Genomic DNA, 24,360 nt, shown 5'->3' with positions numbered 1-24,360 from the left:
GTCCTACTACAAAATCTCTTCATACATACATGATCAATATATCATGTTTAAAATTCGAGGAATACGCGGCCGAAGAAATAAACGAAATTGTTTTTGTACCAATATTTATTATCAGTACAGATTTTTGTCTTATCCTATACAAATCATGTATGGGTATGTTTATATTATGCCGATCTTGTTGGCAACATCAAGTGCATCGTAGTCACGCGTTAACCGCACGTATGCCTTCTTTTTGCCATCAGGCCTGATCAGAGTGTTAACTTTAGCTACATCAACATCGTACAACTTTTTGATGGATGCTTTAATGTGGTATTTGTTGGCACGTGTGTGTGCAATAAAAACTAATGTGTTGTTGTCCTCAATCTTCTTCATGGCCGCTTCGGTGGTCAATGGGAATTTGATAATATTGAAAGCGTCCATACTGAAAGAAACAAAGTAATTACCAATTAATTTCATGTATTACATGTATTATTAACTTATAAAAGCAAATCTGAGGTGTACTGAAATGAATTGTCCATAGAACTTACCGATTCCTGTTCGGGACTGATTTCCTAGTATACTTCGGATTCCTCGGGGGCCTGTATGTTTTCGGACGATGGAAATGGACGGATGTTCTGATTTTCCTTACTCTGGATCCATGAACACCCTTCAAGATCTATACAACAGAAATACATTATGTTAAGTATATGCTTATATGAAATAACATTCATTATGGTAGTTGTCTCAAATCAGCACTATATAATGTTATCATAAACATTCAAAGAGATTCCCTAGTATTTTCATCATGATAAAATTATCCTACAATAATAAGCAGAAGAAAAAGAGTATGCAGAACTGAAAATAGTGTTTCAACGTCAAAATACTTTAAAAACTATTTTTGGAGTTTTGTTCTGCGTGAATCGTCGTGAACGTCAACATGCTAGTTCCCTGCGAGCGAGCAACAAATTACAACGTGTCGTGTCGAGCCTCCGAGCCTCCTTACAAATTTATATCGAAGTGCATTACTTCAGACCTTGTAAATGCATGTATATTACCTTTTTCTGTACTTTGAGTGCCTTTTGAAGAGGTGCAGCTGGTTTGCCACCCTTAGGAGTCTTCTTCGCAGCCTGGACATTCTTCTTGGGCTTACTGATCAAGGGTTTAACAGCAGGCTTAGGCGCAGGCTTTGCTGCTGGTTTCGCTGCAGGCTTAGCCGCAGTGGTAGATTTAGCAGCTGCTGGTTTCTTTGCTGCAGGCTTTGCAGCTGGCTTTGTCACCTTTGACGTAGAGGAAGCTGAAGCTGGCTTCTTCTCCGCTTTTTTCTCAGTCTTCTTCTCCGCCGGTTTGCCGGCTGAAAACGAAAGTACAAGAAATTTAATTACAGAACTGTAATCCACTAATTATGCTGCTTTAAATTTATTACTTTCAACCCATGCTGATTACTTTCGACGCCCATTTTTAGGTTATAATAACCATACACAGATACAGAATGACAAGAAGTTGACATATTTAATTTGTACGAATAGCTTAAATGTATAAAATAATTCTTTGAAAATTATCATTGAAGTAACGTGATTATTCAAATGTTGATGTTTATTCGAAATATAGACCCAACCACATGGCTAATATTATAAGTGTACATACGCTTACCGAATGAAGTTACATATCGCTTGTTTAATTAACATTTTCCACTTATCATTTATTAGTGAATTTTTGTAGAACTTTTTCAATCTTTCCAAAGCATTTCTTCTTCTATTTACAGTTTAAAGACATACCTGCTTTGTCCGTGGGCTTAGGTTTTGGAGCCATTTTGCTAAAAAGAACGTCAGCACGAACCGGAAGCAGAAGTATGGAAGATCGATTCACTACGTTAGTCGTTGACATCCAAATTCAATATTTCCAGAAAATAAAATTGAGAAACAATATTACAGTAATCGTAATTGCATACAGAGAGCATATAACGCTGTTTTCCAAATTCATCGTAATTTTTAGGAATGGATATAATAATTCAAACAGTTGAAGCTACAATGTGTAATTTGTTCTTTTGTAATACGAATTACAATATGCTGGGTGTGCATTCATATTTATTCTATTCTACTGTACAATTTACAATGTACAATATTAATTTAATACTTCAGGGAGTATGAATTAAAATTCTATTTCCATTCATGTATAACATATATATTGTACATTGTCGACGCGAAACTGATGGGGGTGCGCACCTGCCACAGCAACCAATGTTTTTATATTTTGTTCAAAATCATTTTCGCTGACAATGGGGGTGCAACCTACGGCGTGTTATGTTATTGCTCTCTGAGGCTTTGTAACTTGTGTTTGCATTGTAATATGTCCGAATCGAGTAATTTAATAAAATGTACAAATAACAGAATTATATAAATTTCAATATTAATCATCATTATATATATGATAAAAATCATTTCGAATTTCGTGATTTCATTTCTACTACGTTTAGACCGATTAAATTACGGGCTGTGTAAAAAATGTTAGAAACACGTTCGGCTGTTTATAAAATGTTAGGAGACGCGCGCTATGAAAGACAGGTATGATTTTAAAAAGTACTTTTTTTAAAATTAATCGTAGCATAACAAAACGAATAACATCGCACGAATAACATAAAAAGGGTCCTTATTTTTCAAATATGTTAATATACCCCGACAGCACAGTCTGCCCGAGCCCACCGCCGGACCCAGCTAGCCGAGCCCCAGCCCGACACGTTACGGGCTAACGCAATGCTTGGCTCAGCGTTGAGACCAAATCAGGACGATTTAGCCTGGCCCCTGTGCACAAAAGGGCGCGATTTTCACCTGCCGGGGGCTCGAGCCCAGAGCCTGACGGCCGGGCTGGGATTCAGCCTGTTTTTGAGAGGGCAGCACGGTATCACACTAATGTGGCCAATCAGTGCTTCGATTGGGCCCAACTTTTCTCGCGCATGCGCGACACAGGGCGGGTCGCATCAATGTGGCAGTACTTTGCAAATGCGTAGCAGTCTCCCTTGTTACCGACAAAAGTATAATAAGTTAATAAATAAGACCTTTGAGGGCGATTGCTGCCTAGATTGACCTTTATTTGGCGTTTTTGACTACTGAAAAAACCCGTGTTTGTATTATCACGCAATGAGAACGCGAATCCCGCACCCTTGCAATCTTGCAAATCGGCTGAATCCTAGCCCGGCCGGCAGGCCCTGGGCTCGAGCCCTCGGCAGGCGGAAAACGCGCCCTTTTGTGCACAGGGGCCAGGCTGAAACCGAGCCGGTGTGCCGTCGGGGTATATACATATAGTGTATTAATAAATGTATATATTTTCTTAGATCGACAATTGGCCGCCACCATTTTCATCCGACATTACGCCATACAATGAAACAAACTTCAGTACGCTTGTTAGGCGATCATGCGCCTCGAAAAGTATATCTTTGAGAATCTCGAAAACGATAATAATCGGAGACGTTTCCGTCGGAAAATCATGTTTAGTGAATCGGTAATATACTTTTTCTACAAGTGTAATAAAGGAAATACAAAATTAATATATGAAAATCAACAATGTTTACATTACAGATTTTGCCATAAAACATTCGATGCTAACTACAAAGCAACCATTGGGGTGGATTTCGAAGTGGAGAGATTTGATATCCTTGGCATACCTTTCCACTTGCAAATGTAAGTTTTCTACAATTATCATTATATAGACTGCGGATGTTTATGCAATTTTCAATGTTTGTAGAGAAATTTTAAGAAAGTGGAATCCAGTAAACACTTATTGTCAGTTGTAGTAGCCTTTGTATAGATAGAATTTTATATTCTAGTATTTTTTGTGAAAATTTTCAGATGCCATAAACGCATAGAGATCTGCAGTCTAATTACCATAGAAGTTGGTGATATGGTTAATTAAATTTTACATATTTTATCAAGAGATTTAAAATCTGGAACAATTTTTTGAACAATTACTATATAATTGTCTTCTCTTTTTATTTTAGATGGGACACAGCTGGTCAAGAAAGATTCAAGTCCATTGCTGCTTCCTATTATAGGAGTGCAAATGGTATAAAAATGTCTATTAGCGCATTATATCACAAACATAAAAGTACAGTAGCACAGAAGTTATTTATAATTATTTTTTAGTGATTGTTGTTGCTTTTGATTTGAGCAATTTAATATCCTTGGGACATTGTGAACAATGGTTGTCCGAAGCTGCTAAAAGTAATGCAGAACCGTATCATGTATTTCTAGTAGGCACTAAACGAGATTTATTGGTAAATTACACAGTTCATCTATGTTAATGTAATACTACGTGCCTTGTAATATGAATCTACGAATCTTGTAATAATATTTGCAGTCGAATCAAATATATAATATAATAGAGAAGAGAGCCATCATTATAGCAAAGAAATTGAAAGCAGAATTCTGGGCAGTATCGTCTAGGACAGGAGACGGAGTATCAGAATTATTCGCCAGGGTTGCTGTATTAACTTTTCACTCGACAGTTTTAAACGAGTTAGAAAATGTAAAACAGAAAATCAATATTGGCTCAGACTTTATAAGTATGTAAAATTTTCGAGTAGCGAATAATTTCGTTCTATGAATATTTCATTGTCAAATGCACACATAATTCTTTTAGTTTCTTTCACAATTACCACGTATGTTTCTTTTAGCGCTTAACGGTCAGGCAAAAAATCTTAAGCAGAGAAGAAAGAAGAATAAATGCTTCGAGTGTCCAGGTTCGGTAATAGAATATTAAACAAAGACATAAAACATAGAAGAGAAACAAGACTTCTGACGTGTATTACAAGTGAAACGACTGTTTCAATTTCAATAAAGTAACATTGTGATTGGATAAATTAAAAATTTTTCAGTTTTGTACCTGTTCTTTACATGGTGGACAAGATATTTGTAATGCAATATATTTTTGATATTCATGTTATTAGTACACTACGAATTTTATGCATTTATTGCAAAAATGAGTGGGTGCAATTTAAAACAGTAGAAAAGTGCATATCTATTTTTCTCAGCTTGTTAAAATGATTAAAACAAGAGTAAACTGTTTATGTGGCTCCAGTCACTTGCAAATTAGTGCAAGCAATTTTTATTTTGCATAAAGATCCGCAGTCTAGTTATTAGAATTTGGATAGTAATTTCAGTAATCATTTCCAGAAATAAGAAAGACTAAAAATTAATAGTTAACGATTAATGTTGTTATTAATTAGTCAAGTCAAGATTTTCAATGGTAGATAATTTTGAATCGTAAACATTAGTCGATTAATTAATTGATTGATATCGAACGTTGGATAAAACGAAAATTTTGGTTCGTTGTGTTCAAGGTTTTTAAATTAGGCGCCATAAAGGAACCTTCCGGTCACGTATCGCGTACGGATTCATCCAATAATCTGACTTTGTTCTTCGCGTTCGTCCGTCCTCCTTAGGCTTGGATTCACTCATGTATTTCACGTAACCGGAAGAAATACGTTCTGCTCGCAGATTCGACAGATAAAGTTGACGACACACGGTCAGTCAGGCTAAACCGTTTAATGTGTGGTGCGTCGAGAGGCCAGCGACACACGCATCTATATCGATCCCCCGCATCGGCGAAAATCGTTGCAGTGTCTTTTAGATCATTTTTTGTCGCGAGTGTAACGAATTGGAATTAAAGAAAGTGCAGTCACGTGGCCCGTCGCATTATCCACGACTATTTCCCGAGAAAAGTTCCACGGGAAAAGCTGCCGAACGACAATTTAAATTTCATTTCGCTGAAGACGGATCCTCAGGTAAATAAGAAAGTGCATTTCAACAGGTGTCAATTGTGATTGTAGTAGTAACTGTGGCTGTAGTGTGCGTAAGGATCTCGTTTGGAACGAGCGGAGATACCGGAGGATGTTAAAGAATGAATTCAATCATTTTAAGTATGCTTCTTCTGTAAATTTTCTTGTATATTTCTTATGCGAAAAGTTCGATCTGTAGAGGAAAGTAAATATAGATAAATAGAAATATTTGTGAAAGTACGAGATGCCGTTCTCACGAAATTCGTATTTTTGGTTGAGTCATTTTATGTACAATATTCAAACGCGGAAAAACATTTTTATGCATTTCGAATAAAAGACTGCGAATACATTACTTATCTAAAATGAAACGGTTTCATCTAAATTCATCTAAATTTCAGTTTATTTATCTAAAATGAATTGCCCGTCGAAATATTAAACATAGCATTTTTTTTTAAATTTTCAAACCTAAATAAATTTTGTAAGCTACAGTAGCTTTATTTTTGTATATTTGTTTTTTTAATGTTTAACTTTGATATACATTATTACTACTGTTACTACTGCTATGAATGTGTTTAATTTTGCATGTATGTATATGCTTTTTTAAATCCTTTTTAAACATTTATGAACACACGAAGTCTATATGTACTGTAGATAGCAGTGACATTTAAGTAAGCATGATTTGGTGTGACATCAAGCAGACACACCAGCTGTTTCATTCAATCGTAAACGATATAAATTTTATAGTTTGTTAAGTGTCTGCATCCATATATCAATTAGAGGTCTGTTTTCAATCAACACGAAGCCATTTCTGTTGTTGTTATGATTTTTAATACACAACATACAATGATTAATACATTTAATATTTCTGTTGGATACATTTTATTAGTTTATCTTATCTAATTTAATTTAATTCAGCATAGCTGCTAAATTCCGTTATTGTCCAAATAAAGTGACGTTATCAGTGTGATATGGATTATTGTTTCTAAGAGCAATACTGATTAGAGGATTAATACATATATATATGAGTTATATAATAGTCGCTGTTTATTGAATTTCTACAAATTATACTTTACAAGATTTCTACAGAAACATAAATGAAGTGAAATTGTGTACAGTCATAAACAAAATGATTGTTGTGCCAATACTTCTGTTCATGACTGTACCATCCATAAAAATTGCAATAAATTTTTCAATTACACAGGTCAAGGCAGTATTATCTTATCACTCTTTCTACATGTGTTTTACTGATTTATGAAATTTTTCTGTAACTTCCATACTTTATACCATCCATGTAATTATCCCTAAAATTTTCTAGTCATTCTCTTATGTAAGCTTATACTTCAGCTTAGTAATTAATAATTCGCACCAAGTGTTTCAAGAATATGATAAATTGTTATTATAGCCTTGGATCTTATTTAACACTAATATTAAAACAAAAATAATATATTTATGGTCAGGAATTGCACTGATGTTGAAACACAAATTACCAATAACTTTTAAGGAAAAAATTAACTCGTGCTAATATTTTTCAAGTAACGATATCGTATCAATATATTCGTTAAGCAACAAAAATTATTCTAATTTGCTAAGTATGTTTGCAATAATTTGCGAGTTAGAACATAATGATGAAAGAGGAAGGTTTACACTTAGGCTGAAGTAGAACAGTACAAGGGTCAAGTAATTAGAAAACCGTCCTCAGCCTCTTGAAGCAAGGTTATAATTTATTTTTAATTATTCCTGGAGTACTCGGCACGTAGCATTCGCGGAAATATTGAAATAAGTAACAAGAAAAGCCTAAACGGGAATACCAACGGCCGAGACGCGTATAATATAAACATTGGCTCAGAGGTGTTACGTTTTTTTTTATGTATTTTTTTTTAACGCAGTATCACTTGCATTCCATGAATGAAAGTTCATCAGTTTTTACTTGCCAAATCTCTACGATCATTCATACACTTGACAGTAGAAATGCCAAGCGATTCAAATGAATTTGGAACAATTTTGACCTTCCGTCATTTCGAGCTAACCTAGAACTACCGCATGCTACTCCTGAGTGGCGTGCATTTATTATTGCATAACTGGAACGTACATATAGCGTGATAGAGCCATCGCGAGTATAATATACGCTAGATCACGGTTTAGAAATTACAAGATATTAAACGTTGTGATGTAATCGGATCGTACGGATATCATAAATACGTATACTTATCATAAATTAATGGCACCGGTGGCAATTACAACTGAAAATGATTTGCCTTGTGGATGTCCTACGGTTTCCTGATATTCACTTTTTATCTGTGTTGCATATTATAGTCAATCCGATGACTGCCCACTGGGAGCTATAAGTACGAGTATCTAAGCAGACAATGATGGCGTGTACGAAGCCAAAAAATATTCACAGCGAATTAATGCAATTCATGATACGCCGACGTAATAGACACGTGTATTTCGCGGGTATGGGTGAAGAGAATTTTTATTGACATACAGTCGGAGACAAAATTTATGTGGAGACCTTTCTACTTACAATAGATTTACATATATATGTATCATTAAAAATTATTATTTTACATCATTTTACAGAAATAATCTGTCCCTTGGTGTCAAATTGACGCAGATAAAAATTTACAAAAAGATTACAGATAAAAAATCGATAAAATAACAAGGTAAACAGTTATCTTTCGATGTTTTCTTGTTAAAATTGATGAATTAAAAAAAAAATAAAAGTCACGAAGTTTCGGACAAGTTTACACGAGGAACGGATGAGGGTTAAACCCGCTGATCGAGGGCAGGGTTAAATAATTATTGAATGTTTCCAAACGCTCGGAACGTGTAAATGGAACACCTTGTAGATAGCATTTCTTCTTCTTTTGCCTTTCACTTTCACCCGAGATAAACTGAAAACTCATGTTCCTGGTCTCTGGTATGGTCACAGATAACGCGACACTTTCACCGGGAAAAAAGTGACACCGTCATCGATGTACATATTTCGCAAACATTTGCACAGGGATTATACGAATCCTGTTATAATCCGCCTCGCAGAAAGTTAATACATATTTATGCAACGGATGAATAAGTAGAAAATATGTATTAGGCATAGAAATGAGCTCCCTTTGATTGACTTCGCTATACCAACGCAGCTGTTCAAAGTCATCGCGTGTGCTGACGTTATTATCTTTCTTTCTAAGTCAATATTTGAAAAAAGAAACTGAGTTTATTAGTTATTTCACGTCACATTATTTTAAACTAAATTAATTAAATGCAATTTTTACGATATAATGGCAAAAATGAACCATTAGATCGTACTTGTTATTTCAACATTATATGGAATTTATTTGTATTATTTGTACAAATTTGACAGACATGTGTGTCCATGATAATAATGTTTATTTATGAACGGTCATTGAATTCACTGATAGTGTCTACTTATGAATATTCTCGAATTGAACTCCGAGTGAACAAACTAAACTGTCGAATCTATACTTTTATCAATTATTTAGAACTGCAATTAATCAGTAAAATTGTTTTACACAAAAATGAAGTCACTTTAAAGAAGGTTGATGGAATTTTTTCGTAATATTTCTTATTTTCATTTAATTAACATATCTGATTTTCGCTGGCTCACAATACATACAATGGAAACGTTATTCTGTACAACGTCACGTGCCAGTGACGATTAATACGAGTATGTACAATGAAATTAGATCAATAGATGAGTCAGCATGAGAAACGTATTTCAGTGTATGTACAATCTTCAATTTCATTTGTAGGTTCTTATCAGTCTTATCGGTGTTTAGATCCTCTTATCTGTGTATTTCCCACTTCAATATTAATCTCGGGTTTATGAGATGCGAAGACCCAGTAGCCACGTGCCCGGTTATGATTGGTAATCATGCTATTCCACGAGTAAACTGCGAACGTCATGCAATTTTTCACGAAAACGAGTACATAGATGATTTTATAATTTTATCATTAAGTACTTTCGACTTATTCAAATTAGGGCTATAACTTTCCTTCGAAGGTCGAAGATTTCGAAGCTTCGAAGCTTCGAATCTCGAAGCTTCGATTTCAGAAACTTCGAAGTTCCGAAGTTTCGAAGTTTCGAAGTTTCGAAGCTTCGAAGTTCGAAGCTTCGAAGGAAAGTTACAGTCCTACTGAATACGTGAGCTTTGTCAAGCGCCAAGCCTGTCTTGCCTTTCTTTTCATTTAGTCCGCGATATCCGATTTCACCGAATTTAATAAAACTCATTAAAATTTTGTTTGCAAAGTATTATTTTTTAAGTACATTCGTGATATGATCCCGAAATTTATTAATAGAATGCACTCTTTTAAATTTAATTTAATTACGAAAAATCAAAACGGAAAGTTCAGTGTCAGTCACCGGTGACTGAAAGTTAATATTTTTATTTATCAAAAATCGTGACATGGTATGGAACTCATAAGTTACAACTTCATACGTTTCGAAGACTTTGAAATTTCGAGCACTTGGAAGACTTCGAAGCTTCGAAGCTTCGGAACTTCGAAACTTCGAAACTTCGAAGTTCCCTTCGTTCCTTCGAATCCTTCGAAGTTCCCTTCGTTCCTTCGAATCCTTCGAAGCTTCGGAAAAGTTACAGCCCTAATTCAAATTAGTAAAGGGAGAGTGACATTTCTATGTGACTCCTGTTTGTTGTAATCGATGCAGAGCATTTTTATTCTTCATAAAATAATGTTTTCACTTCTCGGTATTTCTAATGGTAATGAACGATTGCAGAAAAAACATTATGCATAATTAATAATATCCCGTGACTATGAAAACTAACTCGTCAGGCATGCGTGTGTGACTCAGTTTAATAATTAATGTAGATATAATACGTTGTCAACAGTAGCAATTAATACAGTATGTACCAATTCAATTTATATTCAACAACGACGATTGACTGTACATAGTGTTTATAATATTACTATGATGAATAAAATTGTCAGGTACACAACGGCTTTTGTGAGCGATGGTACATGTCATGTTTCCTTTTATGCACGTCGTAATTCTTCAGTACAGAAAAATCCGAAACAGGATAAATGGTTGTTACGTATGAGGAACGGCCAATAAAATGAAACCAACAAATCTCCTCCATCGACTACTAGATCCAAGAGAGAGAAACGAACGGGTCAGTCGTATACGGACAAAAAAGATCGTCGGCGTTACGGCGCACAGTGGGGTATTTGCCCGATTTCGGCGGTCAAAATTCAATTTTAAAAATTTCTCATAAATTGTAAAATTTTTGTGGCTTGAGTTAGTTGAATATCTGAGGAACAATCTCCCATCATTCGTTTTCCCATTCATGTATCCATTAAGCTCAGAAAGGGCCTAGCAGACTAAGATAGGTGTAGCGGCCCCACCCACAATTGTGCGGAAAACAATGGTTTTAGGTTGAAAGATAACCCCCTAAAATTTTAAGTCGCTAACCCTTCGTATAAGGATGATATGAGGGTAAATACCCTTAACTGTATCATTTTTTTTCTCGGTTGTTAATTAAGATATTCGGATAAAAAAGATACGAAAATACTCGAACTTACCTCCTTCATATCATAAATTTTTTTCACCATTGTGATCAAATTATTAAGGGTAAAAATGTATTGAACTCCACATGTCTTAAATCTAATAGTTAACGAGATATTATCGAAATAATTTTCTTTCTTCTTTTGATAATATCTCGTTAACTATTAGGTTTAGGACATACAACACTTTTATACTCAAAATTTGATACTCTATCGATCTACGGTATAAAAAGAGGACATTCTGTTTAAAAAAATCAAGGTGACCTTGAAATCTCCTCTATGGCTCCACCCACGCAGAAAATGGGACACAGTACAAAATGTAGAAATCTCTCGAGCTTTAAAATGGTTGTTGGATAAATTTTAGCAAAGTTACAGCAGTTTCAATTTCAATATTTAGCGAATTTTGAACTAGCTGTGGCCGCTGAAATCGGGCAAATACCCCACTGTGCGGCGTTACTTATCTTTCGCTCGGATACCAAACAGAACGGAAGATACTCTAAACTCTAAAGAAGCACAATGTCGTTGCAGTGAGGTGTAACTTCGACAATGTGCGCACGTATTTGTGTCTTTATTGTGTAATCGCTTTCTTGTTGCCTAACGCACTATCGGAGTTACGTACGGCGAGATAAACGTAAGCCAGTGACATAAATAAGTGAAATATTTCTATATTTCCACAGTTTATCGAACCCTTACATTCTCGTTCCTCCCGCGACAGCTTGATTGAACAAATTATAGACAATCTCCGAAGCAAGACTTTTTCTCATTTGATTTTTTCAAAATTAGTAGGTAAATAATCTTCATTGTCCTTCTATGGTCCTTTTATGGTGCGACCAATGCTGCCTACCTAAGAAGGGTAAATAGCGTAAACTCCGACGGCTGTTTACGTTTACTATCTCGTCTCTCTAGTCGTAAATAAAAATAAAGATATTCACACCGTTCGGAAGCGGAGATTTTTTTCTGTTGCATATCCATTTTTTAAATATTTCCCTAGCAGCTCGACGCCATTTTTAAATAGCTCTTCCATCCTCAATTCGTAAACATAGAATGGAGTTTATTATTTTCGCGCTCTCTGTATATATTCGGAATTGAATGCCTTCTCGAGAAGCAACTGGATAATTAACTAACAGCTGCGCAAACGGAGTTCATGGCTATTTCCGTTAAATAAATAACGAGCGCGATTGTGCGTCATTTGCAGATCGTAGAATATCCTGCACATGAATGAAAAATGAGCGTATATTGATTGAGAATACTGATTAGAATTTCTGCAAGAAGCTTTACGTGATTCGCAGCGTGTACGTTATTTCATTATAAAATTTTATTATATTAATAACAGAAAATTGCTTACGGCCGAATTGTGATGGTTTACAATTTTTTTACACATGCATAATGACTAATGTTAACATTTCTTTTTTCTTATCGGATGTGAGGGCGTTTTTTAAGAAATTTTCGCAATACTTTCGATCCCTATTTTTAATACGTAACGACTTATGTGTTTGAGGTACCGGTCATTTTCACGTACAATAGAAAACTTAAATGATCAACTTTTTTACTTAAGAAAACCACTGTCATCTCGACGCGGCGCGTGTCCATATCGATGCTCGTCGACTTCGTGTTTTAACTTCGTGGAAGAATGAACGATTGTCTTGCTTTTAGTACGTTCACCTCGGCAATGTTTCTGCACGCATTTATAACGAGTTCATTCATACCTTCCAGTGTTGTCAGCGTGTTTACACAGCTCCTTTCGGAGCTTCGAATAAAAGGAACCTAACGGTGTTAGGTCAGCCGCGCGAGCGAGTTGTAAATCAACGTATTCGCGTATTGACCGAGACAATACAGTGACGTTCCGTCACGTGTGTTTTGAATAATTTCTTGATGAAACTTTTATTGATATATTCGTGAGACTTTTCCCATTCAAATCTGTCTAATCACGGTGCAATGTGGATCGCATTTACTCGCTAATCCACGATATATGTAGTAGAACCTCGACTATCGAAATATCATGTTGTGTACGGATCGCTTTCGATTGGACTGTTTGAATGGAGAATTCAGATGTCAGTCTGGATAGTCGAGGTTTTACTAAATCGTGAATTAATTAACTAAATACGAGCCAAGTTGTATCGTGTTTGGACACATTTTAATCAGAGAAATGTCAGAAGTGTGCTAATAAAGGTTCCACAAAAGAATAATTGCAAGTGAAAATATTTTGCACATCTTTTACTCATATATCGTGGCATTACTGTACTTCCAACTTTCTAACAGTTCGAGCCCTAACGTTCCTTCTGCACGGTGACTCATTGACTGTTTTGCAGCTGTTACGACTAGGGCTATAACTTTCCTTCGAAGGTCGAAGATTTCGAAGCTTCGAAGCTTCGATTTCAGAAACTTCGAAGTTTCGAAGTTTCGAAGTTTCGAAGCTTCGAAGGAAAGTTACAGTCCTACTGAATACGTGAGCTTTGTCAAGCGCCAAGCCTGTCTTGCCTTTCTTTTCATTTAGTCCGCGACATCCGATTTCACCGAATTTAATAAAACTCATTAAAATTTTGTTTGCAAAGTATTATTTTTTAAGTACATTCGTGATATGATCCCGAAATTTATTAATAGAATGCACTCTTTTAAATTTAATTTAATTACGAATAATCAAAACGGAAAGTTCAGTGTCAGTCACCGGTGACTGAAAGTTAATATTTTTATTTGTCAAAAATCGTGACATGGTATGGAACTCATAAGTTACAACTTCATACGTTTCGAAGACTTTGAAATTTCGAGCACTTGGAAGACTTCGAAGCTTCGGAACTTCGAAGCTTCGGAAAAGTTACAGCCCTAGTTACGACCCGATAAGACTAACAAGGGAAGGACCCCAACTGTCCGACTTCGATTTTGATAATTTTTTGTGAGATGATGGTACATGGATCCCTAATTACGTATGGAAAATATTAGGTGTAGTTACTCAATAGTTTTAAAGATACAAACCATTAAAGTTTCATGCCTGTGAATCACGCAACCTGTTCACACAGCTAATGGAACTTCGAAAACTACTATGAGTATGAAACTTTAATTATTTATATCTTTAAAACTATTGAGTAACTACACCTAATATTTTGCATACGTAATTAGGGATCCATATACCATCATCTGACAAAAAATTATCAAAATCAGGCTTTGGGACTTGGGGTCCTTCCCTTGTAAGGATGCCGTCCCTCGGAACACGTCACCAGGCCCAAGTTCACCACTGATTCAGCTCAGAGCAAATAAGATAAACCATTAGTATATAAGATCCCGAAATCTTGTATCGAGCTAGTCGACGATAATCTATGCTACGGCACGTTTCGCTGATTCCGGAAAGTAACTTTGTGTTCTTGATGTACTTCGTGTTCTTCGAGTAGTGAATCGTGAAAGTTGAAATACGGCGATCCTCACCAAAACCACCTATTTCATCGTAACACAGCGAATGTTTTAACGGTATTGATGTCAGACAGATCTGTTACAACAAAATTGTCTGTTCTTGCATTACTTTCGCATGATGAATCATTCATGTTTCTAAACGTGCCGATTATTTTTGCGTGTAATGAGGCACTAAGAAATTCGGATTGCGTCAAAGGGGCTGTTTCTTATCTCGTATCTGCATCGGAAATGTTATCAATGAAAATGATGATAATGTGGCGGTTTAATGTGTAGAGATAATTAAATCGACTATATCTGTATGCAGATCTTTGTGTCTGCACATGTAAACAATTGCATATATAAATAATTACAACAGGCAGCAAACTTTAATCTACTAGGTGCTTGTCCCAGCTATCTGACGGTCTGTTACCTAACGTTCTTTTCCAAATTAATTTGCAAAGATTAACTCTATCGACGTGTCTCATAAATAAAAATTACTGTGCTGACCTTTATGCAGATAGTCATTTTCATGGGCGAGCTCATCGAAATCAGAATGAGGGAAAAAGCTATTTCAGTGGAAGATTGCCCGGGATAAAACTGAAAGAAGAACACTGTGGAGCGTCAGGGATCTACAAAATTAGCAAAACTATATGTCATATCCTGCTGGTTTTTAAGTTTCTTATGAAAACTAAACCCTTGAATTGTTCTTGGTATTCAAGGTCAGATGTGAAGACCTTGAGACAAAAGATTTTAAGACTTCAAGAACAAATGTATAATCGTTTCGGGGCACGTTTTCCCGTTATCTGTGGACACTCAACTTTGCACAGATTTCCTTTTAATGTATTTGGAACAACCCTGGGGGTTAATGTAGACAGAATAGGGCAAAGACCATACATTCAGCATATGTACCATAATATCCAGCACCTCTCGAATACAAGTCAGTTTTCCCGGTGTCCGATAGCATCTACTTACTCGACTGAAAGTGGATCTCAAGTTTGCTTGCGACCAGGGCCCGCTCTAGCGGTTACGTCGCCCCGGACAAAAAGACAAATTGTCGCCCCTTAAGAATATATATATATATATTTTTTAATAACGGTACATATTTTTTTTACTGTAAATAAAAATCAAATCATTTTATTTAAATTTTAATAAAAGAGAGCATATATTTAGAAAGAAACATATAACATGACACAACACAAATTGTTAACCACATAATTTTTTACATTTTTAAATACTATTAAAAATGTGTATTATTGCACAAACAATTAAAATTCTATTATTTCGAAAATAAAAGAAGGTAACATCAACCACGTTAAAATCACAAAAAACATTTTTTTCTTACTCTCAGTTCAGCAAACTATTTTATTACATTTTTTAAATTTAAAAGAGGAAATAAGCAAGTCTATGCATGTTCAAAAGCTCGCGTGCTAATGCTATTCTGTTCAGAGAAGTATATGCATGTTCAAAAGTGTGTTCAAGCAGCGTCCTTTACAAATTCTGCGTTAATTTTTCCAATAATAGTGTAAATATTTCTAGCTTTTAGACATAAACAATATAAATACGCTACGCACTGTAAATGGTTAGCGAACGAAGAAATCGATATGTGAAATTTTCTTTTAATTGGGTATTTAACACATCAATATTTTTCTCACACAGCCAAAATGGCGCCCCGGGCAAATGCCCAGGTTGTCTCCCCCCTAGAGCGGGCCCTGCTTGCGACCCAGCTGATCTCTCACGCTACGCTCTGCGATACCCTGCGACCGCTTGTGACGCGTTCTGTCGCTTTGCAACAGCCCCGCAACACCCTGTGACATTTTGCGACGTGTTTCACTGACGTGCGACGTTCACGTTCGTGTGCCCGCGAATCCGTAATTCGGTTGGTATACGTGCGTCGTCGTCGCGCAGTTATGGACATGAACTCGCGTGAACACGAACGCGTGCAGTGGATGACTTGACAGGTTTTCGTTCCCATCGTGACGATGTGCTGTTTTCCTCCCCGTCGTCGCCGTCGGTGAGACATCAGAGTGTCACAGTGCCACAAGCCACGGCAGAGGAAAGAAAAACCGTTGTCTCTCCTTCGGAGTCAGTGTTCAACCGGGTCCTCTCGCGTCACAAGCCATCGGGAGATTTCGGTCGGTGCTCCGTACATACGCACATTGGAACGCACACGAACGTTGATATTACCACCTGACACCGAGGTGGTTCGGTTTAGACGTGTTTTTGTGGGATCTCGCAGAAGAACTCGATAAGGACTACAGTATGGAGCTACCGGTAAGCACACGTTGCTATGGTTCCTTTAGTCATTTTCTAGATTCTTCTGAAAATCACGTAGAGCCTTTAATCATCTTCTGGGGTCTTCTGAAAATGGCATGGAGTCTTTAATAATTTTCTAGATTCTTCTGAAAATTGCATAGAGCCTTTAATCATCTTCTGGGGTCTTCTGAAAATGGCATTAGAGCTTTCCACAATTTTCTAGGTTCTTCTAGAAATGGTACTTGACTGGTACCCACTTTCTTGGTCGAGGAAATTTTGTAAATTTTTTTCAGAAGACTGAGACGTTCAGACCTAAGCTAACTTGAGTCCCTTTTGTGGGATCTCGCTAAAGAATTCGATAAGCACTACGGTATGGAGCTACCACTAAGCACACGTTGCTATGGTTCCTTTAGTCATTTTCTAGATTCTTCTGAAAATGTCATAGAATCTTTAATCATTTTCTGGGGTCTTCTGAAAATGGCATGGAGTCTTTAATAATTTTCTAGATTCTTCTGAAAATTGCATAGAGCCTTTAATCATCTTCTGGGGTCTTCTGAAAATGGCATTAGAGCTTTCCACAATTTTCTAGGTTCTTCTAGAAATGGTACTTGACTGGTACCCACTTTCTTGGTCGAGGAAATTTTGTAAATTTTTTTCAGAAGACTGAGACGTTCAGACCTAAGCTAACTTGAGTCCCTTTTGTGGGATCTCGCTAAAGAATTCGATAAGCACTACGGTATGGAGCTACCACTAAGCACACGTTGCTATGGTTCCTTTAGTCATTTTCTAGATTCTTCTGAAAATGTCATAGAATCTTTAATCATTTTCTGGGGTCTTCTGAAAATGGCATGGAGTCTTTAATAATTTTCTAGATTCTTCTGAAAATTGCATAGAGCCTTTAATCATCTTCTGGGGTCTTCTAAAAATGGCATTAGAGCTTTCCACAATTTTCTAGGTTCTTTTAGAAATGGTACTTGACTGGTACCCACTTTCTTGGTCGAGGAAATTTTGTAAATTTTTTTCAGAAGACTGAGACGTTCAGACCTAAGCTAACTTGAGTCCCTTTTGTGGGATCTTGCTAAAGAATTCGATAAGCACTACGGTATGGAGCTACCATTAAGCACACGTTGCTATGGTTCCTTTAGTCATTTTATAGATTCTTCTGAAAATCGCGTAGAGCCTTTAATCATCTTCTGTGGTCTTCTGAAAATGGCATGGAGTCTTTAATAATTTTCTAGATTCTTCTGATAATTGCATAGAGCCTTTAATCATCTTCTGGGGTCTTCTGAAAATGGCATAGAGCCTTCCACAATTTTCTAGGTTCTTCTAGAAATGGTACTTGACTGGTACCCACTTTCTTGGTCGAGGAAATTTTGTAAATTTTTTTTAGAAGACTGAGACGTTCAGACCTAAGCTAACTTGAGTCCCTTTTGTGGGATCTTGCTAAAGAATTCGATAAGCACTACGGTATGGAGCTACCACTAAGCACACGTTGCTATGGTTCCTTAGTCATTTTCTAGATTCTTCTGAAAATGTCATAGAATCTTTAATCATTTTCTGGGGTCTTCTGAAAATGGCATGGAGTATTTAATCATTTCCTAGATTCTTCTGAAAATCGCATAGAGCCTAATCATCTTCTGGGGTCTTCTGAAAGTGGCATGGAGTCTTTAATCATCTGCTGGGCTCTTCTAAAAATGGCATTAGAGCTTTCCATTATTTTCTAGGTTCTTTTAGAAATGGTACTCGAGTACCATTAAATTTTTTTGAAAAGACTAACAATAAGACATTGAGATGCAATCAAATTTTTAGTTTATCACTTGACACGTTTTCTGTACATCATTTAAATATACACTGGTTTCAGTGACCTTTTAATTTCTCTGAATACGTGGAAACCTCAAGATAATAAATCAGGTTATTATAAAGATGCAACAATAATTCTCAAGGCAGATAAAGATACTTTACTGAATATACCCTACTTCTATATAGAAAGCACGATTGTTGTTCGTAAATTAACCTTGTCTTCTTTTGCATTGAGGCGATTACAACTTTGCAGAATTTTATCTAGCAGACGATTGAAGAAAAATAAAGGACTGACTTGCTTAATCAACAGCAAACATTTTTATTGCTTCAATGCGTTCTGTCTGCGCATATAAACTCATTTGCTTATTTTGTATTGTATCGTATACGTACAGTGTTATGAGTAAACTTTTTTACTACTTATATACTTATTTATTACTTTTGTTACATCATTAAATACTTCATATTACATATAATTTCGTGGAATGACAGAGATTTCTTTAGTTTTTCTTCTTTTCTCTGGGTTGGGCCTACTATAATTATGGCTGTCGCAGTCTTTTTTTGTACGAGTTGAGCTGAACTGTTGGAAGTATGCCAACCATATGCACACTTTTATTCGCGAACACTTACTTGATGTTGTAATACGCTTGTAACAAGTTCAATTTCTTCACAAATTATTTTTCAGATTACCGATTTTTGTTAAACGCGTATCTAGATTTTTTTGAAAATTTCCGACGAATTTACAATTACGGTTGGAACGATATTTTCTAACTAGGATTAGCACTAAAAATGTTCATCGTTATTTTCTTAATTTCGTTTATTAAAATTAAAATTTGTAGAAAACTCCGTATCGTTTCAAGAGAAAGTTACGTATAATTTCCGGAACACGGAATACGTAAAACAGTTATCAATCATAATGGCCACGTATAGGCCATTACCGTTTGCTTGCGTAATCGTTTTTCATAGACTCTGCCAGAGAGTGCTAATATTTAGTTCATTGACATATATACTTTCTTACTTGCGCAGTTGCATAAGACTGGATAGACATTAAATAATAAGTTGACCGATACAATAATATTGAGTAATAGAATGACTAAGATACCGTGCAAATTAAGACTTGAATAATACGCAAGAACAATTAGCTGGACTAATTAATTCGTGGCCGTTCGCGAATTTTTTTTTATTATTTGCGAACAACTAGTACAATATAAATAATCTGTAATGTAATCGTCAATCATGCTTTTATAGTGGATAGAATAGTATCGAATAGTATAACATGGTATAAAATGATTATTAATTAGTTTCAAAAGTGAATGTGTGTTATCGTAAAACGAAAGTTTCCGTAAGAAGGAAAGTGGAATATACAATTCCACGTCTCAGGAATGAATCGGTGGAAATCTGGACTGGTTTCAAATATTGTCCGGTACGTTAATGCGAGATTATGCATTCGTCACACGTGCGTGACGGCGGTCGTTCATAGGAAATCGTGACCTGAACGATGAGTGACGTCGATAGGAGGACGCGAGCAGTCAATGTTGAACACATCGGTGTACAAACCGAAAATATATGCGCGTCAAGTCGCGGCCATGTCTGCTAATTAGAAATGGACGTCCGAGTCGTAATTTATTCTGGAATTATGTGCTTACGTTCGGAAGGTCTCCAATAGACTATCAAGAGACGAGGACTAGCGCAATGTGTTCGATCAATGAAACAGAATTTTCCACGATGATTTATGTACGTTCTACTGCGCTATTCTTTCCCAATGGGATTAAAACACGTAAACATAAATATTTTGCCTTGAATTTTGTGCGATTCGATGAGAATGTATTCTCGTTGGCAAGGCAAACAAAATGTTCGATCACAAATGCTTACACATATTATTATTTCATGATAAATTAGGAATAATATTAAATTATAAAGTACGATCGAAGCCAGCCTAATCGAAATTTTACTAAGACGTGATTTTCAAACAAACTAAACTAAACAAACTAAAATTACAGTGGGGATAACTCTATTTGATTCAGAGTCACCAGATCTGTTCCCCCACTCTACCTTCCCCTTCTACCGCGCTATTCCCCCACGCTTCCGCCTGTCACGTGACTAATCCAGCACTGGCACAGTGGGGGTAACTTTTCCCCCTCAATTCGGCTCAACAATGCGTCCAAAATAATCTCCAAAACGATCAGTAAAATCGTGCGATCGAGTAAACTCATACAAAGTATTTTTCAATTTCAAGTACACGTAAACCAGAGTTGAGCAGAGAGCAGAGTTGAGCATTAATTACATGAGTAATTAATTACATCTTCAATTACAATTACTTGTAATTGGAATTGGAATTGCAATTACAATTACATGTAATTGTAATTGGAATTGCAATTACTTTCGCTGAACCAGTAATTGTAATTGCAGACCACAATTACAATTACTGGTTCAGCGAAAGTAATTGCAATTCCAATTCCAATTACGTGTAATTGTAATTGTATTTCTGCAATTCCAATTCCAATGACATGTAATTGGAATTGGAATTGCAATTACTTTCGCTCAAGCAGTAATTGTAATTGCGGACCACAATTACAATTACAGTGATTCGTCAAGTAATTGCAATTACCAATTACAATTACATGTAATTGTAATTGTATTTCTGCAATTCCAAATTACAGTAATTGGCAAGTAATTGTAATTGTAATTGAAATTACATTTTGCCCAACTCTGACGTAAACTTATTGCAATTTGATTCGATAAAACTGACGGGATTGTGGGCGCAACGTTTTACATCGCCATTGTCAATTAATCGCAGTTTTTACCGACGCCTTGAGCTTTGCCACGCGTCTGCCTCTCGCATCGGAAACGAGACAGAACGAGCGTAAGCGAGATAGAATGGAGTCTTTAATAATTTTCTAGATTCCTCTGAAAATTGCATAGAGCCTTTAATCATCTTCTGGGGTCTTCTGAAAATGGAATAGAGCCTTCCACAATTTTCTAGGTTCTTCTAGAAATGGTACTTGACTGGTACCCACTTTCTTGGTCGAGGAAATTTTGTAAATTTTTTTTAGAAAACTGAGACGTTCAGACCTAAGCTAACTTGAGTCCCTTTTGTGGGATCTTGCTAAAGAATTCGATAAGCACTACGGTATGGAGCTACCACTAAGCACACGTTGCTATGGTTCCTTTAGTCATTTTCTTGATTCTTCTGAAAATGTCATAGAATCTTTAATCATCTTCTGGGGTCTTCTGAAAATGGCATGGAGTCTTTAATAATTTTCTAGATTCTTCTGAAAATTGCATAGAGCCTTTAATCATCTTCTGGGGTCTTCTGAAAATTGTAATTGAAATTACATTTTGCCCAACTCTGACGTAAACTTATTGCAATTTGATTCGATAAAACTGACGGGATTGTGGGCGCAACATTTTACATCGCCATTGTCAATTAATCGCAGTTTTTACCGACGCCTTGAGCTTTGCCACGCGTCTGCCTCTCGCATCGGAAACGAGACAGAACGAGCGTAAGCGAGATAGAATGGCTATGACGCACTCGTCGGACAAGTCCTCGGCCAGCACAATGATATCGAGCAATGTATTCGTGCGCGACAGCAACGGACATAATAAGTTTTTCTTCGGGAACTCGCCGTGAAGTCTTTCGACTATTCATTTAGTCGACTTGTCCAAATGAGAACTAGACCGACACGTGACGTTCAAACAACGAAAACAACGATTTCAATGCACGCACTCACGTGTGCAAAAGTCGTTTCAGCACTCGACATTCATGCATATTATTCGCGCGAAATAGTGTTTCATTCATTATACATTCTATTCCAACTTTTATGCAGCAGGCGGATCCTTGGAAAGACGATTATGACTTTTTTTATTAGTCTAAACGGGAACCCGGAACCTGGTCCATTAACCTTTCTAGGTACGTTTTTCAATGAAAAACGAAACAAAGATGGACAAATGGGATCTACGTATGTTCAGTATTGTTTGCCAAAATTTTCGAGTTCAGCAGATTTTTTTTATACATTTTTCACGAATTTTTTAAGAAAGGTGACCACGCTGAGACTTTTTGAGAGTTTCTTGGGAAAATCATTGAACGAAGAATTCTAATTTTTTTCCATAATTATATACAAATTCTAATTTTCTTCAAGTCAAAAACGTTACAAAATGACAGAGTGATTCGTTTGTGCGAAGTCTGGTACATCTAAATTAAGAAAATGTTAGTTAACTTACTAACAAAAGTGTATTACCCAACGTTAAAAAAAACATCATAACACTCCGACGCGTCGAATGCACTTTTCAATACAACAAAAGAACTAACTATATTAAGCCGACTAATTGAATCACAAGTCCTCGTAGACGTTCGCAATTTAAATTAGAAATTGCGCAATTATTACACCGATATGACAACCTGTTGCTATCGTTATAGTAATCGAGATAACGTTCAATGTGCGAGAGGAAATACGCGCGTGAAAGTTTAATCTTCTTGTGCCGAACAACAGTCTTCTAACGGATCGTAATTCTAACATTTTTATGCTTTTGTCGAAGTGATACATATTCATATAGATGCTTGTATACCTTTTTGTAGTAGTGTAACAATATCTGCATGTCTATCTCGGGAATATGTTTGCATAATTTTTATTTGACTGTCGTTGGCATCAGCGATTAGGGTTGCAAATGATCTGACTACATACATAGCTATCCTTCGATCGGAGATTAGGATGGAGCATTGATTCGAAGATAGAGATTTTTCTATTGATCTATCCAATAAAGATCGATCATTCTTACACCAAAATTTTATGTTATCCTATTGTACTTTGTCTTATTGTATTTTGTGAGATTTTCATGTATTTTGTTTCACTTCACTCTATTTTATTATACTTTAATGGACTTTATTTTATCATATTTTATATAACCAGACGCAATTATTTATTAGAAACATTAACCTTCGGTCGGGCGGAATATCTGGGCCGCCGAGTTCGGGCGCAATGTGCTTGACGGGCACACATTCAAAAAAGATGATAAACACCTGGTTAAGTTCATTTATACAACTGCTGTTAGGGAAATACTGCACTTGGTGCCGTCTAGGGATTGCAATCCCGCGATGCGGGATCCCGCGTCATTAGTCCAGTCAACGAAAAATCGTAGAGGAAAATGGAAGGAACACAATTTTCAACTTTGGGACTTTGTTTGGACTAGTTAGGAGGTAAACATACTAAAAGTCCCCACTCCTAGGAGGTGAGCAGGTGCAGGGGGCACGTAGAAGATCCCTTTTTTGGTTTTCCGCTTATATTTCGGAAACTATGTGCCCCCTGCACCCCGCTCACCTCCTAGGAGTGGGGACTTTTAGTATGTTTACCTCCTAACTAGTCCAAACAAAGTCCCAAAATTAAAAATTGTGTTCCTTCCATTTTCCTCTACGATTTTTCGTTGACTGGACTAATGACGCGGGAACCCCCATCGCGGGATTGCAATCCCTAGTGCCGTCTATACTCGTAGGGCCGCCCTTTCGGGCCCTTCCCAAGGGTGGGGGTGACTGAGTCACTTGTGTTTTCCAGATATTTACTTGCTACCCGAACCTTCGGCACTGCGACTTTACGATACGATCTGTTGGACCTGGGAAGCTAAGTTGAATGCATTGGTTGAGAAACCTTCTA

The 24,360-nt window shown here is 36.4% G+C and overlaps 4 protein-coding genes across 5 annotated transcripts in view; 2 read left to right on the top strand and 2 right to left on the bottom strand.

Annotated features, from left to right (window-relative positions):
- LOC143218792 (uncharacterized) overlaps positions 1-24,360 on the bottom strand; it is a 60,490-nt gene that overhangs the window by 14,076 nt on the left and 22,054 nt on the right. The window lies entirely within an intron of this gene.
- On the bottom strand, positions 88-1,877 carry Rpl23a (ribosomal protein L23A). The gene is made up of 4 exons (XM_076444238.1): positions 1,755-1,877; positions 1,035-1,330; positions 528-655; positions 88-421 (listed from the first exon to the last, which is right to left on the bottom strand). The coding sequence occupies exons 1-4, from the start codon at positions 1,861-1,863 to the stop codon at positions 160-162; spliced, it is 795 nt and encodes a 264-aa protein (XP_076300353.1). The 5' UTR covers positions 1,864-1,877; the 3' UTR covers positions 88-159.
- Positions 2,251-5,612, top strand: LOC143218787 (ras-related protein Rab-34). Its single transcript, XM_076444237.1, has 7 exons — positions 2,251-2,540; positions 3,308-3,474; positions 3,552-3,653; positions 3,971-4,035; positions 4,116-4,246; positions 4,330-4,534; positions 4,646-5,612. The coding sequence occupies exons 1-7, from the start codon at positions 2,481-2,483 to the stop codon at positions 4,729-4,731; spliced, it is 816 nt and encodes a 271-aa protein (XP_076300352.1). The 5' UTR covers positions 2,251-2,480; the 3' UTR covers positions 4,732-5,612.
- The window catches only part of Cpr (Cytochrome P450 reductase), a 30,712-nt gene continuing 11,965 nt past the window's right edge, over positions 5,614-24,360 (top strand). The window contains exon 1 of one of the 2 annotated variants that reach the window (XM_076444224.1): positions 5,614-5,755. Coding sequence is in view for 1 of the 2 variants with exons in the window: in XM_076444223.1 (XP_076300338.1) it covers positions 16,925-16,936 (12 nt within the window). In the remaining variant the exon portion in view is untranslated. Of the gene's footprint in view, positions 5,756-16,502; positions 16,937-24,360 lie in introns of those variants that run through there. The other variant, XM_076444223.1, reaches the window with a different exon arrangement.

The sequence above is a fragment of the Lasioglossum baleicum genome, chromosome 20, assembly GCF_051020765.1.
Source record: "Lasioglossum baleicum chromosome 20, iyLasBale1, whole genome shotgun sequence".
In the NCBI taxonomy this organism is placed as follows: domain Eukaryota; kingdom Metazoa; phylum Arthropoda; class Insecta; order Hymenoptera; family Halictidae; genus Lasioglossum; species Lasioglossum baleicum.
The sequence above is the reverse complement of the archived record's forward strand: the minus strand, read 5'-3'. Positions and strand labels throughout refer to the sequence as shown.